A 16270-nucleotide genomic window follows, 5' to 3' on the forward strand; every position below is an offset into this window, starting at 1 on the left:
CACGTTCACGGTTGGGTTGCAGAACCACCTTTTCACCGACGAGCATTTTGGAACCAAGATACACGTTGCATGCGGATCACTTCCACGCGTTCTGTATTATACATATATATCTATGTACAGCCAACTTTCTGGTCTTTATTTTTATATTATATTTTTTATACAATCCTTTAGTTGCGAATCATTTCTACAAACGTTTTCGTCGTTAACGAGTTAGGAAACATTATTCACAAATTGTTGTAGTATATTTTATGGGAGTATAGTGTAAAAGTCCTTCGTTAAACTAACTTGTTCTAACGGTTCGGTACGGTAGCAATATTCTTAATCGTAATCTCTTAATATTTTTCTTTCTATACGTCTCGTTATACATACGTTTCCGAACGCTCGATTTAACCCGCACAATTACCAAGCTTGCAACGTCCAGGACAGCTTCAAACACAGAAAACTCGCGTTAAAATAACGTTGCACGTTCGACGCCGAGTAACAAAATGTTTGCGTATAACGCGCCCAACGGCCGCGGAAACGAGCACCTAGGATCCAGATCTCGATCCATCGAAACCAAAAAGGTCTGGCTTGCGTTCCTCGATTATTAACGATGCATTTATAGCGCGTTTCAGGTCTCTGCGCGTACACACCCTCTAATTACAGAGCCATAGTTACTTGTATTACGCATAGAAATTAATTCTGTGCCACCCACGCGATCGTCTTCGATCTTCCTCCGCGCGATCCAACAAGTCTCTCCAATTCGTGCGTTTAAACCACGTCAGAGTAACGGATAATTAAATGCAAAGGCAGAGAACGAAATACTAGCCCTAACGTGTAATAATAAAGACGCGACGACCTCGGTTTTATCCGATTCTTCCCAAATAACTCTGTTCCCTTACAAAACCAAGACGAAGAGTCGCAAAAGCCTCTACGCTGTTCGGCGAATTTCGCCCCGTATCCCGTACTCCCCACGATGCTTAATATCCGCCAGAAATAACCTGGATGCACAATCGCGGCCCGTCCTATTAGCGGGTCGCGGTACCAAAAGACGCGTAAACGAGGCCACGAGCGTCAAAAAAAAAACGCGGTGAATGGAAAAATGGGATACGAACAGGGTTGGGAAAACGGAGGGAACGGCGCGACGAGGGTTGGGGCGAGCACGATCCGTGGATGAATCGACGCGGAAGAATATCCACGGTCCTGGGCCCAGGCCGCGAGAGCAACACGCCGAGGGATGAATACGCGGATACGTACATACCTGTACAACTCCCGCATATTCCCGAGTCACGCGGGGGTGTGAATGACGTCTGCGAAATATAACTGGCGACGCGCAGGCGCCTCCACCTGTAGATGCACGCTCGGCGTTGTGCTCGAGGGTTAAGTTGAAACGTTAGATTTATCCGTCGGTGGAACAGACCGCTGGCGTATCCCGATCGATACAATTACAATTTTTTTTCGTTTCTCGTTTTCTCTCCCTCTCGAGAAAATGTCTTTTCACCGATTCGCCAGCCTCCGGGTTGGCTCTGCAGGGAAGCGGAGATCGCGGAATCGTACAACGCGGCGTACATGTACGTACCGCTGCCGGAAACGAACCAACGACCAACGGGGATCGATAAAATTACGTGTCTCGCTGAAGGGTCTGTGTACTCGCGAGCGGTATCGTTTTCCACCCTTTTCTTTTATTACGCCCGTCTGGTCTCCTCGTAAGGAAATGTTGTCCTAGGATCGCGCGGACGTCGCGTCGAGGACTTCCCTCGTCCTGGCTTGTGCTCCCCCGGCCCCCCCCCCCCCCCCCTCCTCCCTTCTCGCTGTAAAACTACGAATCGTGTTTTTAACGTAACGTCAACTATCTTAGTTTGCGCGTACTTGTGCGGTATGTTTTGTACCGTGTCGCGTACGTCGCGTAAAGAAGAATTTATGCGTCGAACAGAGCGATCGTACGATCTTGCGTTTTTAATACTTCATTTTAAAAGACTAGAAAACTAGAATAATTTTATAGACTAGAATACTTCGCCGAAATGCTGGAATACTTTATGTTCGTTGCGTCGTATTGGGAACGAAATCCCAAATCCTCTTTTGGTGAAACCCGTTGTAATTGAACATTCAGTAGGGTGGTTTGTATAGCTACTCGGCGAGAGATCGAAATTGTGCAATTTGCCAATCGGCGAATCGCGATCAATAGGTGTAACGCTCTCGCGAGACCCGACCAGGTACTCCACGCAACGGAACACGAGTGAAAAGCACCGATGGTCGTATCAGAAATGAGCAATAATGTTGCAGCACCGCGATCGCTACGAACTGTAAATTGGAAAACCGGCGGGGCGTCTGTGGAGCCGATAAACCTTTGCAGTTACGGGCTAGAAAGCTTTTCGTGGGCCGGACGGCGGATAAAGCGCAGAGAAAAAATATTTCACGTACCGGCGTTACGTCGTAGCTGCCGTATTCAAAAATCTGCTCTCTCGAGAATGACGCATTCGGAATCCCCTGCGTGGCGATTCGCGCTCGTTTCGCAGGCCCTCGGTAAGCTACATTTTCCTAATTACGACTCTTTCCACTTTTCGCCCACGAGAAACATAAATTCTTCAAAGCCGTAAAGATCGCGCAAAGTTCCAAAAGGGCTGGCGCGACGCGCGTCACTTTCGCAGCCGCGTCGAATTTGCGTCGCGTTATATCGGTACATGCATTTACATAGAACCAGTTCACACGTGACGTAATCTTCGTCGACGTCTAATTGGATGTTCAAGACGTGACGTCAATTCGACGCGGCTGCAAAAGCGACGTCTCCCAACTCCCCAAGTGCCCCAGTCCTGGGAGGAATCGTGTTTCGTTACAGTGGGATAGGCTCGATCCTAAACCCGAACTGTTTGCAAGCAGCGTCGATGTTATTATTACGTAATTTTCGTTTCCGTTCATATTTTTTATCGCTACAAGCTACGGACGGGAGAACGTACTTACACGGCTCTGACTCTGGCGCGGCGTCGTTGACTTTACGGCGCGAAGGGGCCACGGAGGGAAACGACATTCGCGGAAACGATCCACTTCCGACGCTAGATAGGATTTATTCCCGCCGAGAAACGGAATGGCATTCGGTGTAGCGGATTTTCGAGAGGACAGCCGTGATTCGAAAAACAGACCGTGCCGTTTCGAAGCAGAAAACGGTCTTACGTAGGTAAACTGTCCGACTTGTTCCTGCGTATAAGAGAACTGCGGCCGATATGTTCGCGGTTGAGCTTATTCTCAAAGATAAAGAAAACAGACACGAGAGTTTTATTTTTATAGAGAGTTGGCCAAATCTTACCTGGCGGTCTCTCGAACCGTATCTCGCGGAAAAATTGTCGCACATGGAGAAGAAAATTCTCGTCCATCTCACGTACGATTATTTAAATACCGAAATTGTACAAAAGAATTTCGTACTATAGATCATATAGATAACAACGTATGGTAGAATAGATAGAAGAACCGAATCGAACTTGGAACATTGAAATTGAACGATAAATTAATTTAAAAGCAGTTTAGTGGCCGAAACCCAACCCGATCCGATTGCCGGTAGTTATTACGAGCACGGAAAATGTTACGTAAAAAGTATCTCCCGTGCCATATCGAATGCGTTCGAACAATAGCGACCCGTTTATCGCTCGCAATGCCCACATTATCGTCGAATCGGTTCGCGATTGAAAAACTCGTTTTCGTTTAGATGAAACACTCCTGAAACTCGCTGCAACCATACGATATTTTTGTTTGCCATTTCAGCGATTGTTATCCGTTCGATTAAAATCGCATACGCGGATCTATTTGCCAGAACGCGGCACGGATAAGTATCGTGTAGGTATCGCGATCCCTCGAATGGATAAAAAGAACGATAGATCCGAAGCCCGGTATTCACTTTCGAACCATAGTCACGCGAAAAACCGGCCAATGATCTCGTTAAACAATTTTACACGTTCACCCTCGCGGCGCGGTTACAATTGCAGTACTGTTCGTTTCGCCGCGTTTCCTTCCTATTATCGTTCCCATTACTGTCATCGTTGTTTCCATTATTCTTATTATTGCTTCCCGTTCCGGTCGACCGTTCTCTATTAAATGTCTGCGCCGCGCCGGCCCCGCCCGACGGCGTCATTAACATTACCATCTTTACGATTATTAACGTTCGTAAGGATTGTTATTTCTGCACCCGAGCTACCTTCTCGAAACAGACTCCAGCAAAGTGACATCCGTAACCTTGACAAGTGGGGATACGAAAGGAATTTTATCGTCGGCGTTAAAGGGGATGGTGAAAGGTACGGGTAAAAATCATTAGGGGAACTTACTCCGAGCGAGGGGATGGTTCGAGGTTATTAGCGTTTTTTGTGGGGAAAGAACTGGTAAAACGACACATTATAAAGAAAACGTAAGAGAACGGTACGTTATTTCTAAAGATGGGAATAAAATAATATATTTCAGTGCGATCAAATTTATTTTTAAACGTACACGCGAAAATCTATTAAACCTTTGATTCACCGGGTCGGATGGTCGGATCTCGCAGGCCTGGCGCATTTAATTTTATGATCGCATTTGCGCCACTGATGGCGAGGCGGCTCGCCATTGCAAGTGCCTTACTACTGCCAGCAAGTCTGAAATAATGTTATTTAAGCCTTAAGTAGACAGGCGGAGGTCTACTAGAAGCTCGGGGGGTCTAGCAGACCTTCGCCACGGTACATTATACGCTGCTGCTTTATATATAGATTCGCCATTTTTTAATTAAAATGTACGGCTTCAGATTTACTCGTAAGTTTTCCTGTATTATAATTACGTGCTTCGTACACGTCTCTCCGAATGGGACTCTCCTTAATTCGTTCTTTTTAACCACCTGTAATGCTTTTGTCATAGAATCGCCAACAACGCGGTATGTACGCATATATGTAATACGACATATATATATATATATACAGGGTGTCCCAAAAGTCGGGCAGGAGCCGGAAATGGGGGGTAGCTGAGACACGGTGTGGACTAAGGAAATGCAAATTGGCCCTCGGGCAAAAATCAGTTGGTCACGTCTATTATAGAATAGGATAACGCGCTACTGGGTGTGCAGTATAGACTCGGGGACTCGCGCGTAACGCACCCCGAATTGAACGGTGTACAAATCGCTGCAACACTCGTCGTTTCCAACGACCGTCGTCTAAAACATTTGTTTTCTCGCCGTCCGAAAGGTTTCTAACGCGAAACAATTTCGCGAAATTAAGTGGAAACGCCACGCGCCGAGGGACGCAGCGATAATCTGTTTACGCGAAGATCGTGTCTCTGGTGCTCCGAGTCTGTTTACTAACATTCCATCCGCCGATTACGTGGCTGTTGGTTATTCCGAGTAGTTTGCCGATTAGCTTAGTTCGGTAGCGCAGATTTACCGAGGACTATAATTATTCATGAATGACACGAAGGACGGATACTCGGAGAGATTACTCCCGGATGAAGGTCAGATTTGCGAAGCAGAACTTCCGAAGGGAGGACCGAAGGGAACAGTCGACTTGTTATTAGAGGGCTGTTCTAACCTAGAGCGTAAAATTCATGGCGCTCTTTTGAATTTTTCCTTCGCTCGGATCTGTTATGTAAAGAATTTTTGTTACGGGGCATCGCGCTCGTAAAAATATGTTCCGCTGATAACCAGCGTCCGATATTCGAGTTCGGTACACCCGGTATGGCGCACGGGTGCATGCAAAACAGTAATACCACCCCGTGGCCGTCCCGCCGCGGCTCGTGGCAGCCCATCGCCTATGTTGTATGTTCGTACGCGTAGAATGAACACACTTGGAGTAGAACACGAGACGGAGAATGCGGAATAGAAACGTGTGTCGGGGGCACAATGGTCGCCGCCGGGTCAAAAGTTCAGAACTTTTGTCATGTAGCCGGGTATGTAGCTGAACTAGGAGCCGTATTGATCTCGAGCGAGAGAACAAAGTTCTTGGAGATTTAACGAGAGGCTCTTGGCGATGAGCTGCTTTCCAAACAATACTGCCAGTATGTATGCACCGCCACGGCATCCGAACGAGCGCTTACGTTTATACTTGAAAGCGACTGTGCCGGGTGTACTGTATGCGCTATACATTGCACAACCGTTGCTCGCTGTACTTTTCTCGCTACTCCTTGCCAGCCACCCCGACACTCGCGGCTCCCATTATCGCCGTCTTTTCTGATCGCCTTCGGTCCTCGATTTCTCTAACACGCGTGCTTTCATCCTCTCCACGGCGACCTCCGAAACGAGCCGGAAACCTCGTTCCCGCCGCGGGCATTATCATCCCCCTCGAGCCGCGCTTTAACGCGCTCCGTAATGGCCCTCCTTTGATCTAGATCTGGGACCGTTCGCGTTCAAGCTATTCGGTATACGAATGTATCGCGAATAGTGGCAATACTCGGAGTATTATTTTATTATATAGAGGGCCGAGACAATGGTATACGCAAATGTATAAGAGCCCTGTCTAAGAGACGTCGACTCTTCTCGTGTCCAGGTCACGCTTCTCGATCTACGACGTGTTACGTTCGGGATTATCTTGATAGATCGACTTATAACCAAGGTCTCGACATCCATATCCGCGGCGATAGTCATCCATTACGTTCCCAATATTCCAGACTGAACTCTGCGGCTCTGAATCTCCTGAACCGGTTACAAACGGTCCGGACAGTGACAATATGATCCTCGCGCACGACGTAATCGTCTTTCTTAAAGCGATATAGCGCCACGGAAATGAACCAGGGTATTTGGCGAAGAAACAAATGCTTTAGAGAACCCAGAAGCCGATCGGACCCCATAAAATCAGCGAAAAACAGAGCTGGGCCTAAGTACGTCCCCTTTCGTTCGCAGATTTCGTACGAATGCAGGTATATCGGTAAGAAATTGAAAAGCGACGAAACGGCGACATAAACCGCCCGTAATTTTACGATGGACGATGTCATGTTTCAATTCCACAAGAATTCCCGACGCCAGGCCTCGCCAAGTGATCGATTTGGCGTGGAATGACCCTTGGAGAAATATTGGTCGACTCGGTGCGGCTACTCTCTTCGTGTTCGAGATTCGTTGCTCGCCCATCGGTTCGTGGTAATCGTGGTGCACGGAGGGAACGGAATACAGCGAAGGGTGGACAAGTGCAAGAAAATCAGGACCCAAACGTTACAGTAACTCGGTCGAGATTTCTATTCTGTGTTTACATTTGGCTCGAGTCGAACGTCGAACGTAGAAAAGGACAGGAAGTGAAGGAGAAGAGGTCCGAGATTAAAAGAAACCGTGAAAATCGGATTTCTCGGATCGGATCAACCAATGAACCTATGGCATGTGCGCGTGTCGAATTTATTCCGTTGCCTGCGGGGCGACGCCGACGTTAACGGCGAAAGACACATCAGAGCCGAGCACAGACAGAATGTCTTATCGATCCGTTCTATTGCGATGGTCATAACGAATTCATACAGGAAAATACTCGACGACACCGTGCCGCGGCCGTAAGAAAGGGAATGCACCGCCGTTCTATGAGAACGCGACAGATACCGATTTCGCTCGTATCGTTAATCGATACTCGCGCCGAAATTACTAGAAAAATGTCCAGGAGAGCCTTTCCGCGGTAGCCCGTTCAAAGGGACCTACTTCGATCGAAGACAACAGAATTTCATGAATTTTCGTTGTGCCGTGTAATGTAACGTTGCACGATATACGCCTAGTACAGTAATCTTGATTCAGCGCTAATGCCTCGATTCTTTACCGTGAATTTATCCTTAAAATAGGGATATTTCCTTTAACCGTGTCGATGTCGAAGTAACACCTCCACGGCAGTGCCAACGTCCCGCCGTCGCCGGTGTATATTAAAATAAATATGGAATACCACGAACCGAAATAGCTTCGCTTCTGAATAAAACAAATTTCCCGGACGAGAAAGGTTATACAGCCAGACGGCCAATACTACTTCTAAGCGAGGAAATCGCGCAAGGATGATTTGTCGGACTCTTTAAATTGTTACACCCGTTATCCATGATTGGAAACATAATTTGATTCTTTGTTTATGTCATTCGTGTTAAAACAATCGCACATGTAGCCAGCAACGTTGCGTTGTTGTGGTCGTCCACCTACCGTCTAGAAATACCTGCGAAGACTTAAAATACGTCGGCCGATAGTCTATAACGGCGATAACGTCACGTATAAAAGGCGAAGGAAAGTTCTGTACGGTTATAAATATCAAAAACGTGCTATAACTTGGCTACTTTCGTATCGTACTCGTGGAAATATGTTATGTATTTTTACTCGGCTTTACGACAGTCGGCTGTCCAACCGATCTTTTTCTTCCTGTCCCCTAAAAATAAACCAAGGATCGGGGTAGAGGGTGGGATACGTATAATCTAGAGCGCACAGGTATACCATATACTGTACATACACGTATATCACGGTTCAGACACGAGGCCGCGGGCGGGGTGTACGCGCGCCTACAACTTATAAAGCGTGTAACGCATGTACATATTGTACAATGCCTATCGCGTGGCCGACACCAATCTGGAAAATATTAAACAACCGCGAACACGTCGAGTTACGTGTTTTCACTGGTATAGCGAGCAGCCAGCGTGTAATTACTATGTCGATGTCGTTGACGCATCGGCTGCCATTGTTGCGTCGATGATTAATTTTCATCGCTTCGACGAGAAGTACTCGCGATGCTGACTTCTCGTTCCTGAGGATCCGATTCGAGTGCTGGCACGCGATCAAAATTATACTTACTTAAAATTACTCGATTAGACTTCTGGCGAAATCTCGTTGAAACGACGATCGAGAACGAAAGAACATTTCACGTCATTTATTTCACGCTTTAATTTTCGACGCAATTCATTTTACAACAATTTCTGCACCGCGAGGATTTTTAACGTACGAAAATATTGCGTTTAAAGGGTAAAACCACTCTAGATCTATGCATTTCAATGCTTTTAACATTTCTTTTTCACTATAAATCAAGTGACGTATTAATTTTATGATCCTAAAGTATTAAACAATCTAACATCGCGTACCGTTTACTCCTTATAAACTTATCTATCGCATAAATGTGAAAGTATCGCTGCCTAAAGTATACCGCTATAAAATAATCAATAAGAACAATAACAACAAGAGGTACTCCACGAATTGGTCGAATCGTTAATCGACAGGAGCCGTAGGGGTTACGTTTCGATGTCTTGAATGGCCCCAATAGCTGTCGGTGCCATCCCCTTTCTTCAGACTGACTCGATCGACCAGCTCTTTCTCCGGTGTTTTGAGATCGTAGGCCAAACCTAAGCGCGCCATTAGGTCTATAAAACCGGTGGTGGTATTCAGACCGTATGCTCCCAATTCCGCAGCCTTGTAATCCCACGGGAAAGCGTGATGGTAATTGTGCCAGCCTTCGCCCAGAGCGAAGAAAGACACGATCGCGTTCTCCGTAGGCCTGAGTTCCCTGCGATCGAAAAAAATGCAAAAATCGATCGGTTAACTTTTAATTGGAATAACTTTGATCGATTAACGGATCCGGAGACTTGCCTGTTGTACGGTCGATTTCCCCACATGTGAGCGAAACTGTTCACCAGAAAAGTGAGGTGCAGGGCAACGATGTACCGAAGTATATTAGCGAATATGCTTATGAACCACGTTTCACCCCATCCGTAAACCGGCACCACTACTGGCAGAACGACGGCGGAGGTCACCATGATGATCTCGAAGTACCTGTAACGCAACGCGAGGTTAATTTGTACAATTTTTATCGAATTTTCTCTCCAATTGCTCTGCGAGTTTCGTTGCAGGATCGTTCAAAAACCATGTATTATGTTACATAATACTCGTGGAAACCTTGATCTTTCTTCAAGATCGAGCCGAGAATGAGAAATATCGCAAACAGGTGGACTATCTTACTTGTCACAGAATTCCAATACAGGATCCGCGCGGATATCGCTCATGTCGACTTTACTGCCGTATTCTTTCACGGCGGGGTGTCGTTTAACCAACAGCCAACCGATGTGAGAGAAGAAAAATCCACGGTTCGCGTTGTGCGGGTCCGCTGGCGTCTCCGTGTACTTGTGGTGGGTTCTATGGTCTCTTATCCAGCTGTAGGGACGTTTCTAATCGAACGACAAGACCAGACGTTGATCGAGTCGGTGCACCGATTGCTCTCTCGATCGGTGTGTAAGAAGAGTTACTGGTAGGGACACTCACCTGGGCAGACATGCAAAAGGCAAACGCTAGGATGAGTCGCAGGGGAAGCTTGGCCGAGTAACATCTGTGCGCCCACAATCGATGAGCCCCTGCTGTTATTCCGTAGCCAATGAATAAGTCGATGCCGATGTCTTGGAAAGAAAACGACGATCGTGTCAATCGTGTTCTGCACGGAGGCCTCTCTAATCTAAAGGTAAGCCTCTTCTAATCACCAACTACTACGGGTACCGAGTAAGAACTCCGCTATCTCTCTTCGCTTCTCAATGTGCATCGATTGCAATACGAAGAACGTAAACGGTAAAGAAATGAAATACCGGAAGGAAGCTTATCTCGAAGGTGGATCACCCTAAACGAGATTCAAACGACGTCGACCTATATACTCACGCCACATCCACGTCCAGAACTTGGCATCTCGATAACCCTGTACGAAACCGTAAATGGCCAGGGCATGAAGGGCTGCCATACCAATCACATTTTCCCATATTATCGGTGTCTCGGTCAAGGCTCGTCCTTTCGACAGCTTAAACGATTCCACGATCTCTTCTACGTGCCGATCGTCGTTCTTCTTCTCCTCGTACTCGGTCACCGTGGAGCTGTACATCTTCCAAATCGGACCTTCGCGTTGCCAAACGAACAAAAATCATTCGTCGAGATTCGAACACGAAACGTGAAATCCCTGGGATACCCCTCCCTACCCCCTCGTTATCGACTTCCGTAGTTCCGGGAATATTACCATCGCACCATCGGACGGAAGACGCTATAAAGTTTCTCTCGTCATTTTTCAATCCGGACAAAGCGATCTCGACGGTGGCCGATGGAATCCTAATGCGGCGTGAACACGGACAAAATACCTAATGTTTCCTTACAAGCAATTAACTGCTTTCCCTCTTCGCGTAATGCGCGCGCTCGCTTCACGGTTCCGTGGACGCGGAATCGAACATCCACAAATCACTTGGAACGATTTTACCATAACGACTTCAACGCCACTTTAACGCGTTTCACCGCAGGAATGGCTATCGTTTTATTCGAATAACGATGCGTTGCGGCTATCGACGTATCGGACACGCCTACGATCCGATCTACGGTGCGTAATTTCTCGGCGGCCGGAGCTTCGTTCACGGACCCGACGACACGCCAAAATGCAATCTAAGAAATTCACAGAATTCGAGGTAAGCTAGGCGGCCGATATTCTTGGATTTCTTGGCCAGTATCTCGCGCCGCACCGAGTCTCGAGTTCGATCGAAAAGTTTAATGCGTTCGAAAACGACTTCCCGTTGCGCGAGCTCTTGCCTCCAGAGATTAGAAGGATATTCCAGAAACACTTTCTCGGTTCGTGCTATCGATTTAGGTTAAACTGGATGGCGTACGTTCTCGTTAAACCGTGAGACGCGCCCGTAAAGCGAGGGCGGATCATTCTCGACTCGTGGCAAAAATTCTTCGCGTATAATATCAAGATTTTGTCGTAATTTCTTTCAGCTTAATACCGAAGTTCTATCTTCATCGAGTTCTAACTGCCCCGCTTGGCGAAACGCGAACGAAACATCTTTCGAACAGACTTTGTATTAATAATTCAATAAGACCGATGGGCACGCATGCGGTTCGATACCAGCTGCGTCTGATCGGACCATAAAACTGCACATTCGACATCTGTGACATCCGAATATGCTGTGCGACAGCCTGTTCTTTCATGCATGGAAAACTTTCCTTCCCTTAAAAGACAGGTCTGGAACAGTTTGGTCTCGAGCGAATTCCGAGACGCTGTGCAATTCACGAAACTGACTACTGCAAACATAAAACGCACAGATTTTCCCTCGAAAAATGTAAACGGATATTTCATTGAAATAAATAAGTAGAGCCCTCGTTTTAATGGAACTTGGCTGTAAAGTTCGAAACGACGCCGACGCCGACGATGCGTACTACGTATGTAGATGGATGCTCGTAGTCTTACGCGACGCTCCGTACATTCCGTGTCAGCCAGAAGTTAATCATGGTGATCGCGGCGAATATTTCACGTCGCTGTGGAACACAATGTGTGCACGTTGTCGCTAATCTTTCCTCCCATTAATCGGTTGCGCGCGTTTACTCGAACGAGCGTCTTTCGAAATCCTCTGGCTGTGATTTACAGCGCGCCGGTGCACGCGCATCGGCGCATCAAACCCATGCCGCTCGAGCACCGCCACGCCGGCTCGTAAAATCACGTCTTTCGACACGAGCTGCGATTGCCTTCTCGTTTTCCATGCCGGATAATAAAAGTTTGTCCGCGCGCAACCCCTTCGCCGCGTTTCTCTTTCGAACGATGGACCATCAAAACCAACGAATCATCCAACTGTCTGCGAACGCGACGCAATCACGCTCCCGTTTACTAGAGTTATCGTTCATCGTTTCGTTATTCGACCGATGGAACTCGACGGTCGCGTCGTTAAGTCGAAGAGCCATCGTGTACCCTCCCAGCTACGAACGCGAAAGTGTTCTCGCGACTCGTAGAGATAGCAAAAATATTCGTGTCAGAGGGCGTTCACTTCCAGTCCGGAACCCGGGCTCCAATTTAAAGATAAAAAGTATTCGTTTGTAAGCGTGCGCCCAACCTCGGGCCTGCTGTGCATTGCGATGCATTTTAATGTATTTCGAAGCGTTAAAACGGTAGATAAATAGTAGATTCGTTAAAATTCTCGAGGCGATGTAATTATATTTCTTACGATTTTTTATGCGTTTATATTTTCCAAACAAATACGTGAACACGCTTCAACGTAACAGCGCTTCATCTAAACAAGATAAAGCTTGAAATAAACGAAAATTAGTTTTTTTTTTTTTTGTTTTTTTTAGATAAAAACATGTAGTATCCGCGCCTCCCATAACCAACAATAGGGAGTCAAATAAGAACACGAATCGTAGGGTACGGGATTGGTCGCGTACGTAAAGCGGTCGACCACCGTGCCTTATTTTTCGTTTAGACTCCTACAAACGTATTTAAATATTCGAATGAGAATACTCTTACAAAATTTCAATTTCAATTTCTTTTTCAATTTATTCGACTGCGAGCGTGTTTTCCACCGCTACGAATTCTTTTTGACAAATTTTTAGCGTTGTGGCCCGGCCGAAAGCACCACTCGTATACGTAAACAATTTCTTTAATTTTCCATGAAAAAAACTATGGCTGCCCGAGTGTACGTTTCTCAACGTATCTTTAAATAACAAATAACGTTGGAAATATACATTTATACAAATTTCATCCATGTGTAAATCTCGTTAATTGGTACGCGTGCAAGTATTTATCGATGAAAACCATTAACGCTTAGGCGCGTTCGCAGCAAACCGAGAGGAACATTTCACGGTTAGGGTGTTTAGAAAGTCCTAAGCCCGTCGCGGTGGTGACTGGAGATGACCCGGCGCAATCCTGTGAACGGCCTTCGTTTGCTTTTACGAACTTGCTTGTTTCGATCTCATAGTTTACCGATTTCATGAACGCGCCTAAACTGCGGTGACTGCCTGCGGACATTATGCACATCCTAACCGCGATCTCCGTAGGCTTTAGTCTGTAGATAACGCGCAACAACGCCGTAGGATGCAGGATGACGCTTCGTAATTACCTTCATCTGTTAATGACACTCTCGCGATTCCTGCAACCGAAGGGCCATAACGGGAGCCGAGGAAGGAATTGCAACTCGTGAAACGCGATTCGGAACAGGAAGGCCGGAATTCTCGAGTAGGTAAATAATAATTTCACACGAGGAATTAAAACTAAGCTCGCGTAAATGTTCGCGAATATGGTAAACGTATCGTACCTGTACGGTAAAGACTTATCCTTGCGTTTTATTACAGGTAATGATATCAGTAGAAATCGGGGCTGATTAACAGTTCTTACATGTCCACATACGAATCTCGAACAACGAATAAAACACGAACGACTTGGAACGAATCGTTTTTACGATAAACATTACAACTCGAATGACAGGATAGAATTAATCTTTGCCTCTAAATAATGAAAGTTTACGTTATCGTTTCCGTTCGAGTAAAATTCTGCCTGGTGGGAACGGCGTCTCTCGAGACACTGGAAAAAGTACGGTATACTTGAGATTACTTTCGTACTTCTCGAACATCCTGCATACGTACTACCTTCACCCGAAAGCTTTGCACGCGATGGATTGCTGGAAACTTTGTAATCAAAGAGAGATTCAATCCTAATCTCGTAAACAGACGAAGAACGCGAACACCCAAGCGCAAACAATTATCGAGAACTCGCATGAAAATTTCGCGTTGGCTGATAACGATCGAGCGGGAACACCGTAATCGCGGATACGTTCGCGCGACTCTGCTCCCATTCTATTCCGAATATTTGTCCACGAGCCGGAAATTGAGTCCGCGAATAAAACTGACACACGACGTACGCACGACAACAAATACCAGAGAACATCCCCGTTCTATCGAAGATTTCATTTCCTAGCGTCGGCGTCGTGCACGTACAATCTCCCGAAAGAGAAGATTACGATCGCGAGCAAACGGACCATTAATAAAATTGATCGAATCCCACCGATCCAATCTAAACAATTCCTGCAAACCTTCCGTCGTATTCCACTCAATTCTAAACGGCAAGATTTACACTAGATCGCCAGGTATCAAGCGTTAACGTACGTGCAACATTGACTAACAACAACTTTGACCGACCAATTACCTTTACACCAAGTGTAAATGTCCAAAAAACACCAATAACTGGACCGCGGATCTTTGTGCATTTATAGGAAATTCGAATGTGCAGGAACCTACGAAATGCACACAATATGCGAGAATATAGAAAAGATTGAAAGTAAATGTTGGATTTCCTCTTCGTAAAAGAGAAAGCTTTTCTCTTACTAGAATGGGTTTCCTTCCTAGTGTTTCGAATAAAGTTTTTCAAGTCAACGGTAATAGAAAAGTCTAGCTCGTTTATTCCACCGCCTATGTTTCCAATAGTAAAGTTCATGTCATAGTATTTGCGGAATAAAATGAATTCTTATTTAGGTTCAATTTTTATTTTCCATAAAGCTCCGCGGTCTACTAATAACTATCGCGCGCTGATTAGAAAACCTCGTACCGATATTCGCTACAAATCCAAACAAGCACAATTGCTGTTAATTTGTTCTAACCGATGAATTTGCTCGATTGATCTATGCTTATAGGACGCGTTTGCCTGTCACTGGAGTAAATAGCGCACGCCTCCGGAGTTTGGCGCATCCGTCCAGAAACGGTTGCGCGCGATCAACAATGATTCGATACAATCGCACATCCGATCGGAATACAGAGACGCGAACATCAGACACATGACGACTTCGACGAGCAAATTGGGATCCTAACTGACTCGACGTCGCGCAAGCTCGCGTACCTAACCATCTGGGGTATCATCTGGCAACCGTAAAACGGGATCGTTACTCGTACTGCCGCGACCGCGGCTGCTTTCAATTATCAGAGTTGTAATTCTTTTAAGAAAAGCGCTTCGTTAACTCGGGTTTCGGGCGTAATGGTTCTTGTTGAGAGCTCGTGCGTGTGACATTATTTTCATACACGCTTTCCTTCTGCTTTATAATACATACATTTACGTTATTACGAATTATACGTGTGTTCATCCGGATGAAAGCGGTTAAACGGAATATCAAGCTCGTTATTTAAATCCGTTTTAATTAATTTTTTACAATGCCTCATTCCACGGTTCTGTCGCGGTTAATTGGTATTTTAATTGTTTCTACGTTCGGAAAGGTTTCTAAAGGTTAAAAATGTACGCATAAAAATATTTTTGTTATAATATTGTCGCGAATCATCCATTATGCCAAGTTGTTCTCTATATCGTCGGCCGTTGAATACGTGGCACAACAAAAGGAACAAATATTAGAATTATGACGCGTGAAACTTCCACTGGCCCAGTTTGCTAGCAAACCGCTCAAGTATCGCGCGTACATGAATCCGGTAATGAACGCGAATCTGTCTAATTAGTCAACGTTTATTCGCTATCCGACACTGACAAATAATCAGTCGTTGGTTGACCCTTTAATGTACGATCGTTTATCCAACGTTAGTAACTATATATTACCTTATCAAGTACATCGTACGATGGCACTCCATTAGCTGTCCCAAATT

At 45.9% G+C, this 16270-nt stretch overlaps 2 protein-coding genes across 4 annotated transcripts in view; one reads left to right on the forward strand and one right to left on the reverse strand.

Moving 5' to 3' along the window:
* LOC128889016 (follistatin-related protein 5-like) overlaps positions 1-16270 on the forward strand; it is a 53555-nt gene that overhangs the window by 850 nt on the left and 36435 nt on the right. The gene's annotated exons all lie outside the window — the stretch shown is intronic.
* On the reverse strand, positions 9009-10879 carry LOC128889036 (acyl-CoA Delta-9 desaturase-like). 2 transcript variants are annotated; one of them, XM_054146335.1, is made up of 5 exons: positions 10550-10879; positions 10166-10296; positions 9866-10071; positions 9497-9679; positions 9009-9413 (listed from the first exon to the last, which is right to left on the reverse strand). In XM_054146335.1, exons 1-5 carry the CDS (start codon positions 10764-10766, stop codon positions 9119-9121), a joined length of 1032 nt encoding a protein of 343 aa, XP_054002310.1. In that variant the 5' UTR covers positions 10767-10879; the 3' UTR covers positions 9009-9118. The 2 variants fall into 2 exon arrangements, with proteins under 2 accessions (XP_054002310.1, XP_054002309.1); XM_054146334.1 differs by having other exon boundaries at positions 9154-9679; positions 10166-10257.

Source organism: Hylaeus anthracinus, unplaced genomic scaffold (assembly GCF_026225885.1).
Source record: "Hylaeus anthracinus isolate JK02 unplaced genomic scaffold, UHH_iyHylAnth1.0_haploid 11994, whole genome shotgun sequence".
NCBI lineage: Eukaryota > Metazoa > Arthropoda > Insecta > Hymenoptera > Colletidae > Hylaeus > Hylaeus anthracinus.